The sequence below is a fragment of the Lontra canadensis genome, unplaced genomic scaffold (genome assembly GCF_010015895.1).
Source record: "Lontra canadensis isolate GAN:19392208 unplaced genomic scaffold, GSC_riverotter_1.0 scaffold8, whole genome shotgun sequence".
Classification (NCBI taxonomy): Eukaryota; Metazoa; Chordata; class Mammalia; order Carnivora; family Mustelidae; genus Lontra; species Lontra canadensis.
Genome location: NW_022631002.1, coordinates 16,589,605 through 16,611,159, shown reverse-complemented (window position 1 = coordinate 16,611,159; position 21,555 = coordinate 16,589,605). Strand labels below are relative to the sequence as shown.

Below are 21,555 nucleotides of genomic sequence, written 5' to 3'. Positions count from 1 at the left end.
TTTTCTTCCCGGTTTTTGACAACCATCCTGCAAGTTGTGTTTTTATTTTGTTTTGAATAAAACAAATTTATTTATTTATTTATTTTTAAAAGATTTTATTTATTTATTTGACAGACAGAGATCACAAGTAGGCAGAGAGGGAGAGAGGAATCAGCAGGCTCGCCGCCGAGCGGGGCTCGATCCCAGGACCCTGAGATCATGACCTGAGCTGAAGGCAGAGGCTTTAACCCACTGAGCCAACTAGGCACCCCTTGTTTATTTGTTTTATAAAATTTGTTTTTATTTTAGTGTTTCTAAATATGTGCCACACCCAACATGGGGCTTGAAGCTGACGACCCTGAAATCAAGAGTTGCACGCTGTACTAACTGAGCCAGCCAGGTGCCCCCCATTCTGCAAATGCTGACGTTTGATCTTTATCTGAAGATGTCCCTCACGCGCAGGTTGACAGCTATAAGATATCCTCATTTCAGAGATGTTTAAATGTGGGCAAATATGTGCCCGAGAGTCAGGGAACTATGTGCTGTTCATTTGTTTTAAGGGAAAAAAATGGAATTGTACAAATTCCAGCCTTCAAAATGCTTATCACACTCTCAGACTAGGGCAGACTTGGGTTTGAATCCCAGCTGTAGCACTTCAAAGCTACTCGTCTTCTTTGGGTGGGCTATTTATTACAAAACCTCATTTTCTTCTGTGAAAACAGGGGACTAGAAATACATCCTTCTGGAGCTTGGGGAGGATTAAGTAGGCAGTGCATGTAAAAGTGCTAGGTGCAGTATCTGGCACAGTGAGTGTGTTATTGGCATTATTTTCACACCTCTTTTGAAACTGATCCTAATTTCGAGGCTTTTCTCCACTATACTCTCTTGCCAGAACAGCTGATTATTTTTAGATATCTTTTTAATGGATTTTCATTGACTGAAGAGTGAATGGTGGCAAGCACCCAGTCCTTTGATCTTCTTAGATGTCTGTCACCCTTACAAGTAGGCGAGTACTGATTCCTGCAGGGAGTTGTAGTGAACATTTGCTTTCATTTAGAGGTCAGTCTTCAGATTGTTTTTCTGTGTGAAACAGTTGCTCTGTAATCGAATTAGGACACTTTCCCCTCTCCCTTTCCAGGTCAGCTTTCCCCTTGCTTTGTTCCCTCTGCACCCTAAGAGAGCCGTTTTCTTTCATTTCCTTTTCAGTTCTTTTATGATTCCACCTCAGGAGAAGATGATGTGGAGTGAGTTAGTGTTGGCTTCTTTTTTTTTTTTTTTTTTTTTTTTAAAGATTTTATTTATTTATTTGACAGACAGAGACACAGCAAGCGAGGGAACACAAGCCAGGGGGAGGGGGAGAGGGAGAACCAGGCTTCCCGCCGAGCGGAGAGCCTGATGCGGGGCTCGATCCCAGGACCTTGGGATCACGACCTGAGCCGAAGGTAGACGTTTAATGACTGAGCCACCCAGGTGCCCCTTAGTGTTGCCTTCTTAGTCCCTCTCTGTTGGTGGGATTTTGTGCAAACTGTCCTCCCCTTTTGTGGAAAATAAACTGTTTATTTTTTTATTTGTTTTCAAAGATTTTATTTATTTATTTATTTGCCAGAGAGAGAGAGAGAGAGCAAGAGTACAAGCAGGGAGAGCAGCAGGCAGAGGGAGAAGCAGGCTCCCCAATGAGCAAGGAGCCCAGTGTGGTACTCCATTGCAGGACCCTAGGATCATGACATGAGCTGAAGGCAGACACTTAACTAACTCAGCCACCCAGGCAAATGAGCTGTTTCGTTGGGGATGGGGTACAGTCTGTGAATTCATAAGCTGCTCAACATCTCCACTTTTCCTTGGGATAATGATTTTCAAATAGTATTCTTTTTTTTTTTTTAGATTTTATTTATTTGAGAGAGACCACAAGTAGGTAGAGAAGAAGGCAGAGAGAGAGAGAGAGGAGGAAGCAGGCTCCCCGCTGAGCAGCGGAGCTGAGCCTGATGCAGGGCTCAATCCCAGGACCGTGGGATCATGACCTGAGCCGAAGGCAGAGGCTTTAACCCACTGAGCCACCCAGGTGCCCCTTTAAATAGTATTCTTAGAGATGAGGGAGAGACTGGTCTGTTATACCTAATATGGTATCCTTCCTTCTCACCATCATGTGCCTGCAAGTTACCTCAAAGAGAACTGGTACAGGTTGAGGTGGTGTGGTATACCCAGAGCAAATGCTTTTGAAGTTTCCGTTTCCTTACCTGTGTAAAGAGCTATTAAATGATGATGGGGGGGGGACAAGATAAGATCATGACTCATGCAAACATGAAATGGAAATGTCAGAGATTTTCTGTAACTCTTTAACTAATGAGGAAACCACTAAGATGTTAAAGGTAGTTCAAAGGACAGTTTAACAAACGCAGTTCTTTAAGGTCATCAGGAATGCTGAAATGAATTTACTTACAAATTCTTGCTAGACTTGTGTCCATAGGGCGTTAGTGGCTGCATTCCACCAGCCAAAATTCTTTTGCATCACTCTCATTACTGCAGTTTACAGAGTTATAAAATAGCTCTGACATAGTCACAGGGCTCACAGGACAAGAATACCAGTATTTTCTATGCCATTTCAAAGTCGTTCAGTTTCTCCTGATAGGGCAAACGATACTTAACCTTGCAGATTACTCCTGTATAGTTCTTAGCCCAGTTAGTGTGTAGTTGGTGGCAGTTACATGTTCATACATGTTTAGACATCTCATGTCTCTTAACTGGCTGATCTAATCTTAATACTGTTTGACTGTTTAGCTGCTCCTGATCCAGGTTCCTGGCTTTTCTCACTTCCTTATCAAACATCCATCTTGTCTTCTTTTTTCCCCCCTGCTCAAAGTTATATGTATGTGTAAAAGCCAGAGTGAAAGTTAGGATGGTTTGAGACTACAGAGGAATATTTTTTTAAATTGTAGACATGGCAAGGGGTGCCTGGGTGGCTCAGTGGGTTAAAGCTTCTATCTTCGGCTCAGGTCATGGTCTCAGGGTCCTGGGATAGAGCCCTGCATTGCGTTCTCTTCTTAGCAGGGAGCCTGCTCTCTCCTCCCCCTCTGCCTGCCTCTCTGCCTACCTGGGACCTCTCTCTTTTTCTGTCAAATAAATAAATAAATAAATAAATAATTTTTAAAAATTGCAGACATGCCAAGACCATTTACTTGTATATAAAAGATTTATTTATTTATTTGAAAGAGAACGTGAGCCAGGGTGTGCAGAGGGAGAGAGAAAATCCTCAAGCAGACTCCCCGCTTGGGTGCAGAGCCCAATGTGTGGCTTAATCCTGGGATCCTGAGATCGTGACCTGAGCTGAAATCGAGAGTAGGACACTCAACTGACTGAGCCACCCAGGTGTCCCAGATACATCAAGACCTTTTAAAACTGAGAGAAGTCACAGTGCTCAAGATACTTGTAAGAGAGAGCCTTAAACTGAGGACCAAGGAACTTGGGTCTTTGTGTGATACTGACCAGGCCACTTCCCTTCTCAGCCTGCCCTCTCTTCATCCTAAAAAAAAGGATTTCAGGGTTTGAAATTTTGAAAATTTTAGGGTCTACAGTTCTGCATTTTTTCCTCCCACATTCCCAGTAGTTTTCTGGGGGTTTTGTTTGTTGTTGTTGGAGCTCAAGAGGCTTGAACTCATAACCCTGAGATCAAGACCTGAGCTGAGATTAGGAGTTGGAGGCTTAACTGACTGAGCCACATAGGCGCCCTGACTTTACTTTAAAAAAATAAAAAACAAAAACAAAAAAACAAAACTTGTTCTATTGTGGTAAAATGTGCATAACATAAAATTTGCCATTTTACCTTTTTTTGTTTAAAGAATTATTTATTTTATTTTTGAGAGAGGGAAAGTATGCGTGCATGCACGTGTGTGTGTGGAGGGGCAGACGAATAGGGAAAAGGAAGAAGCAGACTCAGAGCTGAGCATAGAGCCCTCATGGTCCTTGATCTATGACCCTGAGATCATGTCCTGAGCCAGAATCAAGAGTTGGTTGGTTAATCAACTGAGCCACTCAGGCACCCCCATTTTAACCATTTTAAAGTACATTTTGGTGACATTAAGTACATTCACAGTGTTGTGCAATCATCATCACTTTCTCATCACACGGAAACTCTACTAGTTAAACAATAACACCTTATTTCTCTCAGTCCCTTGTAACCTTTATTCTACTCTGTCCCTATGAATTTGCTCTTCTAGGTACTCCATATAAGTGGAATCATGTAATAATTGTCCTTTTGTGTCTGGGTTATTTTACTTAGCATAATTTCAAAATTTATTCACATTATACAATTATCAGAATTTCATCCCTTTTTAAGGCTGAATAATATTTCATTATTTATATATATATACTGCATTGTACTTATTTATTCATCTATTGATGTACATTTGGGTTTCCATCTTTTGGCTTTTGTGACTAGTGCTGCTGTGAACACTGGTGTACTCATATCTGAGTCCCTGTTTTCCAAATCTTTTGAGGATAATTTCTATTACTATTAATTTAAATTTATTCCTAGGCGATCTTTTTTGTTGCTCTTCTAATGGGGTCTAATTTGTGTATTTGAAAGCACTCTAACAGTCTGAGGTACATATTGTTGATTTTGTCAGTAGGGGGCACATGATTACCTATGTGAGCTTGCTCCTCCACGGTAGGAAAAAGACCCTATAACTTACTTTTCAGTTCTGGGCATAGGTTTTTCCTTAGGCTGTGCAGACAGAAAACCTCAGGGAATATTTTTCATACTGGGCCCTGTTTTGCTTAAATGTACCTCCCTAATGATTTAATTTCTCAGCAAGAAGACAGTTTCGTGGTGGGCACAGCCGAGGGGACAGTATTCCATTTTCAGCTGGTCTCTGTGACTTCCAACAGCAGTGAGAAGCAGTGGGTGCGGACAAAGCCATTCCAGCATCATACACATGACGTTCGAGCCGTGGCCCACAGCCCGACAGCACTGATATCTGGAGGTAGGTTGCACTGTGCTAGGCTGCTGCTTTACCTGTCCATGCAGGACTTTTTCTAATTCCAATGCCTTCTCTCCCAACCCCTGCCCCTCCTGCCCTAGGCACTGACACCCATTTAGTCATTCGTCCTCTCATGGAAAAAGTGGAGGTTAAGAATTATGATGCTGCTCTCCGAAAAATCACTTTTCCCCATGTAAGTATCACCCCGTAGCCCCCACTGTCCCTCTGTCCTGTAAGACTGAGTATAGCTCACACTTCCTGGGCAAATCTATAGGACTTGTGTTGTTGCCTACTTTCTTCATTCTTCCTTCTGTTTTTGAGGCAAGGCTCTCACAAAGACCTGTACAGGTACCAAGAGATTTACAGTAGCACTCCTGTTTCTTGTTCTGGAGAAATCATTCCCTTTTCCAGATAATTGTGGTTTATGGGGAGTTCATTTGTTTTTAAGACTGGATTCTGTTATTTTGGTTGGAGCTAGGAAAATCCAGGTTTCCCGTGTTCCTTCCTAGGTAAAAGGACATCTTCCCAAGCTAGAAACTCTTCTTACTGCTACCTGCTTCTACATTCCATTCAACCAGTAAACCTTACTGAGTGTCTCCTCATTGTCTTGTGAATTTAGTCATTTCTCTTTGTCTCCACTGCCATTATCCTAGTTTGAATCAGTGTCTTTTCTCATCTGGATTCACTTGTTAAATAATCTCCTTTTGGGGCGCTTGGGTGGCTCAGTTAGTTAAGCACCTGCCTTTGGCTCAGGTCATGATCCCAGGGTCCTGGGATCGAACCCCACTTCGGCCTCCCTGCTCAGCAGAGAGCCTGCTTCTCCTCCTCCCTTTGCCTGCTGCTCGGCTACTTGTACTCTCTATCTCTGTGCCAAATAAATAAAAACCTTTAAAAAAAAGAATAATCTCCTTTTATTTACATTTGTGTCATTCCAGCCTAGTCTCCATTAATCCATTCAAAAAACAACTTTGCTCATCATTCCATGCTTAAAAGCCTTTGGTAGTCCCTTTGCCTTCATGATAAAGACCTAATTTCTCAGCATGGCCTATGAAACCTGTCTTGGCCTGGCCCTGGTCCTTCAGCATCTTCTGTCACTAAATCCTGTCAAACCCTTGCTGTACCTCGTCCCTACCCCCTCACGGGTCAGTGTGTGGAAAGCCTGTATTCCCTCTAATGCTTTCTTACTAACTTGCAACAGTTCTGCATGCTTTCACTCTGCTTGGAACATCCTGCCCTACCTTTTTTGCCTGACTAGTTTTTACTAATGTGCCTAACCAAGGCTCCTGTCTTTACCCCCACGATGCTAGATTAGATCTCTTTTTTACTTTTTTCCATTACATACTGTGCTTGGCCCTATTAAAATTCTTAACACATGTAGTGCAGTTGCCTGTTCAATTCTTTGTCAACCCTTTTAGACTACCAAGCTTGAGGCCAGTAGCTATGTTTTTATTTACCATTATGTCCTTAGATGCTAGGACAGTGCTGGCATATGGTAGGACTTAGGACCTTTTAATGAAGTACATGGATTTCAACAGTAAAAAATGTGCTGGGATGTTTGTACTTTATTGCACTGAGGCGATAGGATACCTTGGCTTTTTTATCACTTTTCAATTTTTTTTAATACAGCGACGTCTCATTTCCTGTTCAAAGAAGAGGCAGCTTCTCCTTTTCCAGTTCACTCATCATTTGGAACTTTGGCGACTGGGATCTACAGTTGCAACAGGTACAATGGGGGAGAAAGTCTTTTCCAATAAGAAAACTGGAGAGAGAATCAAAAAATTAGAATTGTAGTTGAAAATCTGATTGTAGAAAAATGGAAGTAGATTTTTCTGTGTCTTCAGAGCAGAGTTTTTCAGTGTTAGAATCATTAGCAGGATCATACGTTAAAAGTTGATTCTGTAAGGTACACTGCGAGGTGTAGTGGAGGTAAGAGTTGTAGAATCAGTTTATCCTGCCTTGACTGGGATCAAAACAGGCTGTTGAAAGTGAGAAGATTTCATGTTGGGTAGTGACAGCCCTGCGTAGAAGAGGTCACATGGATCTTACTGGGGTGATGGCCTAGTGGCCTTTTGTATAGCCTGTTCAGGAAATGTTTGGGCTCTGTTGTTTTATAGTAGATGAGAGGTTTTTGCTTTGGGCTCCAAAATGAGCAAATGAAGTTGAAGTCGAGGTCACACAAACCCCACTTGTACCTACCTGCATGCCTGGCTATAGGTTGTAGCTTCCAAGAATTAGTGATACACTGTGGGCCATAGCCGAGGCACCCAAATAGGAGCTCAGAAAGTGCCCACTGATTTCTGCCTCATATAAACCCAGGAAACTGTGGGTTTACTAAGTCAGACATTTTTCCTGATTTCCCAGGGGTAAAGATTCCATTCTACTCAGGAATGACTTTTTAGTAAAAAGAAAACTGTACAAATAATCTTTCTTTGAGAAGGAAAACCTCAGGGAAATTTCTTGTTCCAGGAAAGAATGGGGATACACTTCCACTTTCTAGAGATGCAGATCATTTGCTGCACCTCAAGTCAAAGGTAAGGAAGTGTAACTGTGTATTCAGGCTCTGAAGTCCAGAACATTTCTCTTATTCTGCATTTTGAGGGTTACTTGGTTGATATTATAAACTGTAAAATCTTAAATGATTTGAATGAAGAACTGTGTGAACAGGACTAGGTTTCCTAAGTTAGGCATCCAGAATTTATTGGATGAATGAATACAGGAAATTGTGTTTTTTCTTTTGGTATTAATATGTAAATATTTGCATATTTTGTAAAATTAAAATGGTACAGGCAGCTCAGTCAGTTGATTTCGGCTTGGGTCATGATGTTAGGGTTGTGAGATCAGGGCTCCATGTCAAGCTTTGTGGTGAGTGTGGAGCCTGCTTAAGATTCTCTCTCTGTCACTTCCCTCCCCCTCTGCACCTCCTGCATGCACTCTCTCCTAAAAAAAAAATTTAAATAATTTTAAAAATGGTATAAAACTATGCAGTGAAAAAGGAGCCACCTCCTTGTGCCAAATCCCGGTCCCACTCTTCATAGATAATCACTGCCAATAGTTTCTTGTATACCCTTCCAGAAAAATTTTTCCACCTGTGTGTACATGGGTATGTCCTTTATTTCTACAGTGATGAAAATTAATATGCAAACTGCTCTATAACTTCCTTTTAAATGTCTTTTTTTTTTTAAGATGTTATTTATTTATTTGAGTGAGAGCAGGAGCAGGAGCAGGGGAAGGTGCAGAGGGGGAGGGAGAAACAGACTCGTGGCTGAGCAGAGACTGACGAGGGACTCCATCCCAGGACCCTGGGAACACGACCTAAGCCAAAGGGAGACGCTTAACTGACTATGCCAACCAGGTGCCCCCATTTTATTTATTTTTCCAGGTTTTTACCCTTTTTAGTAATTTCTGCACCCACTCTGAGGCTTGACCTCACAACCCTGAGCACAGGAGTCATATGCTCTTCTGATTGAGCCAACCAGACGCCCCTAAATGTCTTTAATTACACAAATATTTGTGAATACAGTCTTACTGGAAAGAATTCAAACAATATTTATAGTTTATCTTCCTGACCTCCTCTTTAATTTTAGTCTGCTCTCCTAGAATAATTATTGTTAATCGATCCACTCTATCTCCTTCCAGATCTTTTTCTGTGTGACAGAGTATGTGTGTGTCTGTACGTAGGTATATATATTTAGATATTTTGTGAGTTTTTTAAATTACACAAATGTTACATTAAACCTTTCCTTTGTTTTGCAGATTTTTTTTGTTTACTGTTTCTTAGAGATAGGTAAGGCAGGTATCATAGACAAAACAAACAAACAAAACCCAGAAAATGAGTTTTCCAAGTCACGTGGCCTGCAAAGCTTTACCACATTAAATGCTTTTTTTCTCAGGTTTCTAAAGTTAGGCTTTAGAATGAAGCTATCTTTAAAATACACGAAGGGGGGTGCCTGGGTGGCTCAATGGGTTAAGCCTCTGCCTTTGGCTCAGGTCGTGATCTCAGGGTCTTGGGGTCGAGTCTTGCATCGGGCTCTCTGCTTGGCGGGGAGCCTGCTTCCTCCTCTCTCCCTCTGCCTGCCTCTCTGCCTACTTGTGATCTCTCTCTGTCAAATAAATAAATAAAATCTTTTTTTTTTTTTTTTTTTTAAGTAAATAAAATCTTAAAAAAAAACCACAAAGGGCTGAGATAAGTTCTTTGTATTCATAGACCTTTGTTCTTGGTTTTGGAACTCAAGCCACACCATTTAGGTGCTGTACTTCTGAAATAATTGTAGTCATAGCATATGAGTGTCAGGATTATGTGTAGCTATTTGTGATTATGTCCACAGTGGCAGTAGCTTGAGGATTCATGTCATAGTGAACCTTATCATGTGAGGTTTTTCTGGTTATTCATCCTGATACCTAACATTCCCAGGGTCCCGAAAACATTATTTGCAGCTGTATCTCCCCTTGTGGAAGTTGGATAGCCTATTCTACAACTTCTCGGTTTTTTCTTTATCGGTTGAATTATGAACATGACAACATCAGCCTCCAAAGGGTAAGTGATAACCCAGTGTCTGGTTGAACATTAAGATATTTCATAAGTATGTGATTTTCGTGTGAAGTGGAATGTATTGAGTATGAATCTTTGCTCAGTGAAAAACTATTTGGAGGCAGCTGTTATAAAACAGTCTTTTATTTCCATTTTGAATTAATTATATTTTTGGAGGAGTAGGAAAATGCCAGAAAGTGGCAGTAAAGAGATGAAGGGGGTGGCGGGGATAGATACGTTACAATAGCACGTCAGTGTTCTAGGTCCTTGGTTAGTTGACTTCCTTAGATACAGGAAGCATTACTGCCTCATAAGCCTGGCTATAATTATTTTTGATGGGTTCTAGGTGTCACTTTTCTCACTGGTTTTTTACTACCCGTTTACCCCAAGGTTTCCAAAATGCCAGCATTCCTTCGCTCTGCCCTTCAGATTTTGTTTTCTGAAGATTCAACAAAACTCTTTGTGGCATCAAATCAAGGGTCTCTACATGTCATTCGGCTCTTGGAAGGAAGCTTCAAGCATCTGCATACTTTCCAGCCTCAGTCAGGTGGGAACTTGGTAACTGGCCCATGGAGAGAGTTGTCAGACTCTGATGGATTTTTTTTTTTTTTTTTCCTTTTAAACCTCATTCATTGTTGGATTTCCCTAATGCTCTTCTCCACCCTGCAAATACTCACATGTTTGTAATTTAAAGTAGGAGGAGATATCTGGCAAGTGAAAACGCTTGATGAGATCTGAAATGTTTGTTACACCTACTCTTTTCTCACTGGGTTTTTGATTCCTTATTTGGGGCCAGAAGTTTCATCACCCTTCTCAGAGTTTTGTTAGCAGAGCAAGGAGAAAGTTAAAATCATCTGTAATCCTGGCACCCAGAAATAACTACCATTAATATTTTTGTGTACTTCTGATACATGTTTGTAAATAGGTATTTCTTTAAACATGTTAATTTTCCTGTTGATTGTTTTTATTTTTTTTTTTTTTTTAAGATTTTATTATTTGCACAAGCAGGGGGAGTGGCAGGCAGAGGGCGAGGGAGAAGCAGGTTTCCTGCTGAACAAGCAGCCGAATGCAGGGCTCCATCCCCGGACCCTGGGACCATGACCTGAGCCGAAAGGAGATGCTTAACCCACTGAGCCACCCAAGCGCCCCTTGTTGTTGTTATTATTATTATTATTATTTTAAGATTGTATTTATTTATTTGACAGAGATCACAAGTAGGCAGGGAGAGAGAGAGAGGAGGAAGCAGGCTTCCTGGTGGTGGTTTTTTGTTTTTGTTTTTGTTTTTTTTAGATTTACTTACTTATTTGCGAGAGAGAGCCAGAGTACAAGGAGGGAGAGGGACAGACTCCCAGCTGAATACGGACCCAGACACAGCTGGATCCCAGGACTCTGAGATCTTGACCTGAGCCTTATTCTACTGAGCCACCCAGGCACGCCCACCCCCACACACACCCCTAACTACACCACGGCCCTGGTTGTTTTTATTAAAGTTGAACTTATACATGCAGTTGCATTACTTATAAAGTTCGTGTTTGAATTTCTCAACATTCTTTGAGAGCTTGAGTATACATGACTAAGTAACTATGTATAGCTATTGCTGAGATCATGATTGAGAACTTGGTAACCAGTACTTCCCATGGGCCTTTTTGCTTCTCACTTGGCCTGGATCATAGCACCTTCACTGTCATTTAGACTCCCATCAGCCTAGAAATTCAGCTCTTTTAACTTAAACTCTCAGGGTTCTGAGCTGCTCCGGAAGCATATACGAAAAGACACCCACAGTTTAAGAGTTAGATAAAATAAGTGACAGTGTGTATTGAGTACCTGTATATGATTTTATTAAAAAATGTAGACTCTGTATTTTGCATTTAGCACCCTTTAAACTTAGGCTTTGCATTATAGATACCACTTTATTTGCTCTTCTTTTCTCATCTCTTGTCATCTTATAGTCAGGCTTGTTTCTTCACAGTCCCCAAGCCTGTGTATTCCAGTCCTTTTCACTTAGCTCACGTTGTTCTCTATCCTTTTCTGCTCACCTCACTCATCCTTCAGCATCTGTCATATGTTTTCTTATAAATAAAGCCTTTTCATTGTGTGCAGCACTTATTTTGGCATGTAACCTTGCTGTTTGATTTTTAATCCACATGAGTCTTCATTTAGCCAGATAGATTTAAGATCCCTTGATGATGGAGGCACCTTGGTTGGTCAGTCGTTAAGTGTCTGCCTTCAACTCAGGTCATGATCCCAGGCCTGGGATCGAGCCCCACATTGGGCTCCTTGCTCAGCGGGAAGCCTGCTTCTCTTTCTCCTACTAGCCCTGCTTGTGTTCCTTCTCTCACTATCTCTGTGTCTCTCTCTCTTTGTCAAATAAATAAATAAATAAATCTTTAAAAAAAAAATCCCTTGATGACAAAGATGGCCCACATGTACAGCAGCTACCCAGTAAATTGAGTATATGCCTCAGGCCTGTTAAACTTGCTGTTTGTCCTTAACTTTGATTAAAAACCATTTGGTAGGGGCTCTTGGGTGGCTCACTAGGTTAAGCCTCTGCCTTCGGCTCAGGTCTTGATCTCAGGATCCTGGGATTGAGCCCCACATCGGGGTTTGCTCCGTGGGAAGCCTGCTCTGCCTCTTTGTCTACTTGTGATCTGTGTCTGTCAAATAAATAAATAAAATCTTTAACTATAAAATCTAATATATATATATATATATATATATATATATTACATATATATAAAATTTTAAAAATAAAAATAAATAATAAAAATCATTTGTAGGGGACACCTGGGTGGTACAGTCAGTTGAGTGTCTGACCCTTGGTTTTGGTTCAAGATCATGGTCTTAGGGTTGTGAAATTGAGTCCCATGTCAGGCTCCATGGTCAGCGCAGAGTCTGCTTAAGACTTCCCTTCTCCCTCTTCACCCCCCCCCACAACCCTGACTCTGCACTCTAGCTTGTATTCTCTCAAATAAATAAATCTTAAACAAGAAAAAAGCATTTGATAGGAAAAGGAGTTTGAAACAACTGAAATACAAACTTAGGTAGCTGCTACCTTGATTCTCCATTCCTATAGTAGGCAGTATCTCAGTCAGGCTTGAGCAAGTGATGCCTTCAGGTTTATCTCTAGCTCCTCTGTACATGAAGGATGGCTAATGAAGGTAGAAATGAATAGTAAACTGACATCTATAACTTGTTTGCAGAACTATCAGATTATCTAGTTGTGATTGCTGGCTTTTGCAGTCAGGCCAAGGCTGGCTGTGGACACTGAATGCAGAGACTTAACTTATTCTCTCTGCACAGGGACGGTGGAGTCCATGTGTCTTTTGGCTGTCAGTCCTGACGGGAATTGGCTAGCTTCATCAGGTACCAGTGCTGGAGTCCATGTGTACAACATAAAACATCTAAAGGTGAGCATAGGTTTAAGTAGTAGGAAACAGGAGCAAGTTAACCCTGCAGTTATAAGACTCAAGGCAGATTGGTATGACCTGGAAAATTACTGAGGGTTTTTTTTTTTTTTTTTCCCTCCAAACTAAGAATTTTTCCTGTTTTACTTGTCGGGAGCCCAAAAACTATAATCTACAACATTAAAATCAGTCAGTGAGAACTGTGAAAGTACCCTTCTACGGAAATTTGAAATTAAGGATTTATGAGTGATGAACTCACATCCAGGTTATTTCTGTATTGTGGGGAGGAAAATTCTAATTTACCCAGCTGAATTGTTGCAGATAGTAACAATTTCCTTTAATAGTTTGCCTTGTAATTTCAAGGTATTTTTAAATTAAACAGAGGTTTGACAGAGGAATAGGTAAATATTTTTCACTAATTAGTAATGATCTTGTTCTTCACACACTGGATTACTAATGATCCCGTACAAATTTTCATCTTCATTATAAAAACCATACAAGAAGTACCCAAAACTTGTACTAAGCATCAAGCATTTATAGAACGATACCAAACTGCAGCATTTAATGAGTTTGCTTTATTAACTGCATAACTTAATCTTTATGACATTGTGGCAGAAGCACGCACTGCTCTTTGAGCCTTGCCTGGCATTTAAGAGTGTCCCTGTGTAGTGGTGCACATGTCTTGGAACTATATATAAATGTCCGTGGCTAAGGATTAGTTTCTTTTAAATTACTGTAGAGCTGTAGATTCCTTGATTAATGACATTTATGAGCAATTCATACAGATGTAGAGATAGTAGCACAAGCTTTACTCTGAACTTTTCTGCAAATGCTGTCAGTTTTGGAAGCCGTTAAACATGTTTTTCTTTTTAATTAAAGTTGATTGTTTGGGGGTACTACCTGATGTTTTTAGGAACTTCCACAGAACTCTTTGAGTTCTAAGGAACGCTATTTAAAAACAACAGACCTAGACCATCCAGTCTTTCCTGAGGGAAGGTATAGAGTTGTGTTTTGTGTCTTTTATTTGTTCCCAGCTTCACTGCACGGTACCTTCTTATAATTTCCCTGTGACTGCTCTGGCCATCGCTCCCAATACCAACAACCTTGTCATTGCTCATTCTGACCAGCAGGTAAGAGAGTCCAGTGCTTTCTAATTCCTTTCTTTAGGATAGTAACTAAGAAGCTAAGATAATGACAATTTTGGAGGAGCTTTTTTTTTTTTTTTTTTTTTTAAATAAACATATAAAGTATTATTAGCCGCAGGGGTACAGGTCTGTGAATCACCAGGTTTACACACTTCACAGCACTCACCATATCACATACCCTCCCCAGTGTCCATAACCCCATCACCCTCTTCCTAGTCCCCTCCCCCCAGTCACCCTCAGTTTGTTTTGTGACAGTAAGAGTCTCTTATGGTTCGTCTCCCTCCCAATCCCATTTTGTTTCATTTATTCTTTTCCTACCCCCCAGACCTCCCATGTTGCATCTCCACTTCCTCATATCAGGGAGATCATATGATAGTTGTCTTTCTCTGATTGACTTATTTCGCTAAGCATAATACCCTCTAGTTCCATCCACATCATCCCAAATGGCAAGATTTCATTTCTTTTGATGGCTGCATAGTATTCCATTGTGTATATATACCGCATCTTCTTTATCCATTCATCTGTTGATGGACATCTAGGTTCTTTCCATAGTTTGGCTATTGTGGACATTGCTGCTGTAAACATTCGGGTGCACATGCCCCTTCAGATCACTACGTTTGTATCTTTAGGGTAAATACCCAGTAGTGCAATTGCTGAGTCATAAGGTACCTCTATTTTTCAGCTCTTTGAGGAGCTTCCATGTTGTTTTCCAGAGTGGTTGCACAGCTTGCATTCCCACCAACCGTGTAGGAGGGTTCTCCTTTCTCCGCATCCTCGCCAGCATCTGTCATTTCCTGACTTGTTAATTTTAGCCATTCTGACTGGTGTGAGGTGATATCTCATTGTGGTTTTTTTTGTATTTCCCTGATGCCGAGTGATGTGGAGCACTTTTTCATGTGTCTGTTGGCCATCTGGATGTCTTTGCAGAAATGTCTGTTTATGTCCTCTGCCCATTTCTTGATTGGATTATTTGTTCTTTGGGTGTTGAGTTTGATAAGCCCTTTATAGATTTTGGATACTAGTCCTTTATCTGATATGTCGTTTGCAAATATCTCCTCCCATTCTGTCGGCTGTCTTTTGGTTTTGTTAACTATTTCCTTTGCTCTGCAAAAGCTTTTGATCTTGATGAAGTCTGAATAGTTCATTTTTGCCCTTGCTTCCCTTGCCTTTGGCGATGTTCCTAGGAAGAAGTTGCTGCGGCTGAGGTCGAAGAGTTTGCTGCCGGTATTCGGAGGAGCTTTTGTTTGAAAATATTGGATGATATACAGATAGTTTTCTCCTGTGTAATAAAGATTCCATGTATAGCCTGAGTACATTATAGGGTAGTAATAGCCTTTGGCTTGATGGACACAGTGAAATGGTGAAGCTCTGAGATTACAGAGTAAAGAGATAGAGGAAGGAGGAGGAATTCTGAAGTATTCATTTTACTGATTGTTTTTAGACTAGAGAGATGACATGGACCAGGTGTTAGATTAGATATGGGATGGAATAAGATCTTGAGGTTGGAAGTGACTAAAAGATTATGTAATTTGCCTTCACTTTTGCAGATAAGGAAATTAGTCTCTAGTGAAATCTGTTACCTGTAATAGAGGTAACGGTTATCAAAATGAGTGCATAGCCTAGTGCTCTTTTCCATACCAAGTTGCAAGAAGATCTTTAAAATATTAAAATATCTGAGTTACAGATACTGTGAAATGGTACATGTTGTGTGAAATGATAAATACTTATATATCCTCATATGTAAAATGGGCATAATACCTTCCTCTCTGAGCTGTTGGAAAGATTGTGATCTGAGAACCACATTTAAGTAGATTGATTGCTGGGCAAATAATGCTTGCTGCTTTGATAAGCAGTTTTTACCCTCACATGTGCAGACCTATAAATGTTATATCCAGAAAATGAAATCTGTCACTTTGGTTTGCTGGTTATGTGTTCTTGACCAGAAACTGAAAGATTAGTGAAGCTACATCCTAGTCTTTGCCACACAGAATGTCCACCTGATGCCTTTTGTTGGCATTTGGTCCTTAGGTGCCTCAGTCATGACATCTGGTGGGAAATTTTTTTGTACCTGTTACATTAGCAAAGATCTGTAGAGTTGATAATACGCAGTGCTTTGAGAATATAGGAAAACACCACTTGGTACACTGCATAAATTAATATGACCCCTTTAGAGGACACTTTGAGATCCATTAAAAAAAGATTAAATCCATATGCTCTTTGAATCAAAAGTTCTAATTTTAAGAGTTCTTCCTGGGGTGCCTGGGTGGCACGGTTGGTTAAATGTCTGATCTCGGGTTTGTGGAATCGAGCCCTGTGTTGGACTCTGTGCTTAGTGTGAAATCTTGGGGTTCTCTCTCCCAATGCCCTTCCTGCTCGTGTGTGTGCACATGTGTTCCCTCTTTCTTCCTGCCAACTCTAAAATAATAAATAAATCTTTAAGAAGGAAAAAAACAAAGTTCTTCCTGTAGATGTATGCTTTGAGTGGTACAGAAAGACAGAGATAATCATTGCAGCCTTGTTTGTAGCAGTAAAAGATTGGAAATAACTTAAGCGTCTGTTAAACAGGCTAGATAAGTAAATCATAGTACATCCAAAATGTGAATGGATTATTATGTGTTCTTTAAGGGGGCAGGAGTGATATATAGCTACAGTTACGGAAACTGACATGGGTCAGTCTCCATGATAAAATGCTAAGTTAAAAATGAAACATGCAGAATAGCTTGTATTATATGCATAAAAGATCGAAAAGATGTAAAACATAGACTGCTCTTGTCTTGGAGAAGAGAGATGTCAAGACGACAGGGTGACTTTAAACTATAAACCTTTTGTGTTAATTTAATTGTTTACATTCTGTAATTTACCTTAAAATTTTTTTACTTAAAAGAAAAAGTAGAAAGCATAAGGCTGAATATGATACAGTCAGGGTTTGTACAGATATTTTCTGATTAGGGATGAGAGTTTTTCTGGGTACCGGCCTGCATTTCTTGTGTATCATACCCTTCTTCAGGTATTTGAGTACAGTATCCCAGACAAACAGTATACAGAGTGGAGCCGGACCATCCAGAAGCAGGGGTTTCATTACCTTTGGCTCCAGAGGGATACTCCCATCACACACATCAGTTTTCATCCCAAGAGACCAATGCACATCCTTCTTCATGATGCGTACATGTTCTGCATCATCGACAAGTCATTGGTAAGTTCCTCACTACTACCACCTGTGCTCACACTGACTTTCTGTACTTAGGAATTTTCAAGTTCTAAATCAACATTGTACAAAGAGTTAAGAGAAAGGAGAATCAGAATAAAACTTCCTGACCAATTATCTGGAGGAGAGGAACTTTTGTTTTGCCAGTTTCCTCATTTTCATTCCCAGGCCCCTGAGGCTCCCACGGTATGGGCAGACCTTTGTGTCCTGGTTTTTGCTGATTTGATTATTTCTCTGCTTTGCCTGTGAACACATAAACTTGAGTAGGAAAGGTAACACTCATGGGGAATACCATCAATTTGGCTGAATTATTTTCACCTTTGCACCTTGGGGTGACTGAATAACACAGGTTTATTAAAGGGGACACAGGCTGAGGTTTTGACCACTTTTACCCCTCGCCTGAAAATGCTGAAACAGTATCTGTAAGCCCGAAGAGTTGGCCTTAATGGCTTGAAAAAAGTCCAGCCTGGGGTACCTGGGTGGCTCCGTCAGTTAAGTGTCTGCTCTCAGCTCAGCAGGGAGTCTACTTCTGCCTCCCCTCCCACACCCCAGCTCCTGCTCTGTTGCTCACTTTCTCTCAAATAAATAAATAAAATCTTAGAAAAAGAAAAGAAAAGGCACCTGGGTGGCTTAGTCAGTTAAGCGTCTGCCTTACGGCTTGGGTCATGATCTTGGGGTCCTGGGATCGAGCCCCATATCGGGCTCCGCACTCAAGGGGAAGCCTGCTTCTCCCTCTCTCTCTGCCTGCCTCTTTGCCTGCTTGTGATCTCTCTCTCTCCCTTTCTCTGTCAAATAAATAAAATCTTTAAAAAACAAGAAAAGAAAAAAGTTCAGCCAGGAAAATTCCATTATTCGTGGCTATGATTTAGGTGGAATGTGAGCATTTTTTTCAGTTCTAGATTCTAGCTTCTGCCAGCTGCTGTTTTGATTTACCCCGATTTACATGTCTTCTCTGGGCAGGTACTTCGTTTCTTAGGAGCAGTATTTGCTGTGGCCATGCCTGTAATGTGCTTGGGCTTAGATTGCAACCAACAAACAATGTTTTGGTCTTTCTGTAAAGGTGGGGGTGGAAGGAACCAAGGGGAGAGCAGCAGATGGCTCTCAAGGCGGTGTGCATGATGTGTCACTGGAACTCATCTCGCAGGCCCTGTGTCCTCTGGGCGTGGGAATCAGAGCTGGCTGACAAGTGCCTTTTGCAAGATGAGTGAGACAGGAAGGGCCCCTCCCACTTGCTTGCCTCTTTGTAACTCAGCCCAGGGCCATCCATATTTTTTTGTTAAGCATTGGCGATAAGTCCATCACTTCCGCATGCTGGGCAGAGCTATTTCCCAAGGAAGTCAGAGATGAAATATCACTTGCTTGGCCAGAGGCCATCTCTCTAGGTGTCAGTGAGATCAGTGGGGGTGGTTTGTGTTTCAATTTTTGCCTGGGGAGAACTTTAGTCACTTGGCCTGTGATCTGGTTGGGGAATAGTCTAGAAAGCAGAGCCTGCATGGGCTAAGCTCCTGCACATGCCAGACAGTGTAGCTGGAAAAGTGGCCATGGCTCTCTTCCTGAAGTAGGGAGAGTCATGTCTAATATGATGGTTGAAAGGTGGTATTTGCCTGAAAAATCAGTACAGTCCTTTGTTCTGGAGAAGCCCAATAAAAATAACGATTTAAACAGTATGTCTTTGTCTTTTTAGCCTCTTCCAAATGACAAAACCTTACTCTACAATCCACTTCCTCCCACGAACGAATCAGATGTTATCAGGAGGCGTACCACCCATGCCTTTAAAATTTCTAAGATATATAAGGTAAAACATTTTGCATTATATTCTAGATGGTTCCTTGGGATATTATCAAAATGTAGTAAGCTCCACAACAGGCAGACAAGAGCACCTTCATTTTATATTCAGAGAACCTGGTTTGGGAGACCGGTCCCTTTCTGAGGATGTCTGTTCCTTATGTTTGCATTTCATTATTCTTGCCTCAGTATATTAGAGGCATGCACAGCATACTTACCCAAAATGAAATACATTGGTATTGAGAGATTATGTTGGAGCTCGAGTGGTGTCTTTGTGTTAAAGCTGGCCTTTAAATGTGACTTACAATTGCAGCATGTTCCACAAGATAAATTTGAAGCAAGTGGAAGTCATTGGATTTGTTGTGACTTCCCTTTCTGGGCTAAGCTTTTTGCTGTATATGAAACAAATATTTGTTAAGCTTATGATACTAGAGCTTTTTGTGCCAACTTGGAAGTTCCATATTCATGCTTTTCAGATTAGAGTTCCTTGGATGTCCTGAAACATTTTCTCAGGGGTCTGCAAGAATTTTTTTTTTTTTTAAAGAGGGACATCTGTAAATCATTTAAGTATGATTAGTTTCTTAATGCATTTGTAACTTGCTGTTTGCCAAGAATTCAGGCTCCAAAGCCATTGGTTAACACTGATTCCTACGAAATTAGAGAACAAATGTTCTGTATAGAAAAACATGAAAAATCTTGTTGAAATTTTTTATTAGTGAACTCAAGTTAAAAGTTTCTAACCTTGGGGCACTTGTCTGACTCAGTCAGAAGAGTATATGACTGTTGATCTCAAGATCGTGAGTTTGAGCCCCACATTGAGTATAGAGATTACTAAAAAAATAGTAAGAAGAAGAAAGGTAAGTTCCTAACCTTGGGGCACCTGGCTGGCTCAGTCACTGGAGCATATATATGACTCCTGGTTTCAAGGTTGTGAGTTTGAGCCCCACATTTGGTGTAGAGGATTTTTTTTTTTTTTTTTTTTAAAGTAAGCTCCAGGGCACCTGGGTGGCTCAGTTGTTACGTGGCTGCCTTCGTCTGGCTCAGGTCATGATACCAGGGTCCTGGGATTGAGCCCCACATCGGGCTGCCTGCTCAGCAGTGAGCCTGCTTTTCCCTTGACCACCTCCCCTGCTTGTGTTCCTTTTCTCACTGTGTCTCTGTCAAATAAATAAATAAAATCTTTAAAAAAATAAATAAAGTAAGCTCCACACCCAGCATGGAGCCTGAACTTACTATCCTGAGATAGAGAGTCAGACACTCAACTGACTCAGTCACCCAGGCACCCCAAGATTACTTTAGATAGACAGATACATAGATAGATATAATAAACCAAAAAAAAACCAAAAAACAAAAACCTCCCAATTTGACCAACCATTTTGAGTCCTAGGGGAGGAAGGATTGTCAGAGATTTCAACCCTTCAGCCTTGAACTGAGCTGGCCATTTAGCTCTAGTCAGTCTGTTCAGGACTGGCTCTGGAGCTAACTCTTGGTAGAGTCATTATCATTTCTCTACAGCCTCTGCTTTTCATGGATCTTTTGGATGAAAGAACACTGGTGGCAGTAGAACGGCCCCTGGATGACATCATCGCTCAGCTTCCACCACCCATCAAAAAGAAGAAATTTGGGACTTAAAATAGGGCACTGTCTGTGTCCTTCCTTGAACTGTCTGCCCTGTTTGTTTTCACAAATCATGATAATAAAACAAAGTTATTCTTTAGGACTAGTCATTATGAATGATACCTTCCAAAATAATGGACAGTAATTTCGCTTCATTGACTGTAGTGAATAGAAACTCCAAGGTATTTGTAGTTGGGATAATGTTCTAAGCAACTACAAATTCATACAGCTTTTTCAGGGTCCTGTTGTTCAGACCACAGTCTCAGGGAAAAAAAAAAAAAGATGGTACTTCTCTTCTCTTCTCTTCCCCTAACACATGCCTGAGGCTTCAGAGGGCTGACGACCTTCACTGTCTGCCAGCCTCCTGCCTAGGGCTAGTGCAGAGGCATGGGGACCCTCCCACCATTGCCCTTGAGGGCAGGGGAACTCCGCTTGTTTCCTCAAGATAGCCTCACTACCAGTAGTGATGTCAGCCTTGTTTCAAGGAAGAATTTAACTGCCATACTTCATCTCACAAATTGATGCTTTTGGCCTCTGGCAGTCAGCTATTTATTTTATTTAAAGGGAAAAAATCTGGTTTCAGGTTATCTGTCTCATTAACCATCTTTCACCTGATAAACATATATAGTAATATATATAATATATCTTATACATGTTAACATTTTATAGTTATATACTAATATAAAAGTTATATATACATATGCATACGCCAGTTTCAAAGAGTAAAGAAACACTGGGCGGGCATTTTGTAAACAGTAGGAGTGGAGGACAGAACCAGAAAGCTTGCCATATATTTTACCTTTTCTGTCTTCTACTTGCTTTGTGTTATTCCCATGGGAGTTATCAACTGACAAGTTTTAATGTACTCTTTTTAAATTAGAAGGTGAAGAACTCTAGTTAACCTGAACTGAGCAGATTG

At 40.8% G+C, this 21,555-nt stretch overlaps 1 protein-coding gene across 3 annotated transcripts in view; it reads left to right on the top strand.

The window, feature by feature from the left end:
* The window catches only part of UTP4 (UTP4 small subunit processome component), a 35,265-nt gene extending 14,523 nt beyond the window's left edge, over window positions 1-20,742 (top strand). For all 3 annotated transcript variants that reach the window (XM_032854086.1, XM_032854087.1, XM_032854088.1), the window contains 11 exons: window positions 4,784-4,955; window positions 5,054-5,145; window positions 6,579-6,675; window positions 7,419-7,483; window positions 9,364-9,486; window positions 9,871-10,027; window positions 12,781-12,887; window positions 13,919-14,014; window positions 17,037-17,222; window positions 18,919-19,029; window positions 20,535-20,742. In XM_032854086.1, coding sequence (XP_032709977.1) covers window positions 4,784-4,955; window positions 5,054-5,145; window positions 6,579-6,675; window positions 7,419-7,483; window positions 9,364-9,486; window positions 9,871-10,027; window positions 12,781-12,887; window positions 13,919-14,014; window positions 17,037-17,222; window positions 18,919-19,029; window positions 20,535-20,651 — 1,323 coding nt within the window. In that variant the 3' untranslated portion in view covers window positions 20,652-20,742. The remainder of the gene's footprint in view (window positions 1-4,783; window positions 4,956-5,053; window positions 5,146-6,578; window positions 6,676-7,418; window positions 7,484-9,363; window positions 9,487-9,870; window positions 10,028-12,780; window positions 12,888-13,918; window positions 14,015-17,036; window positions 17,223-18,918; window positions 19,030-20,534) is intronic.
* The last annotated feature ends 813 nt before the right edge of the window (window positions 20,743-21,555 follow it).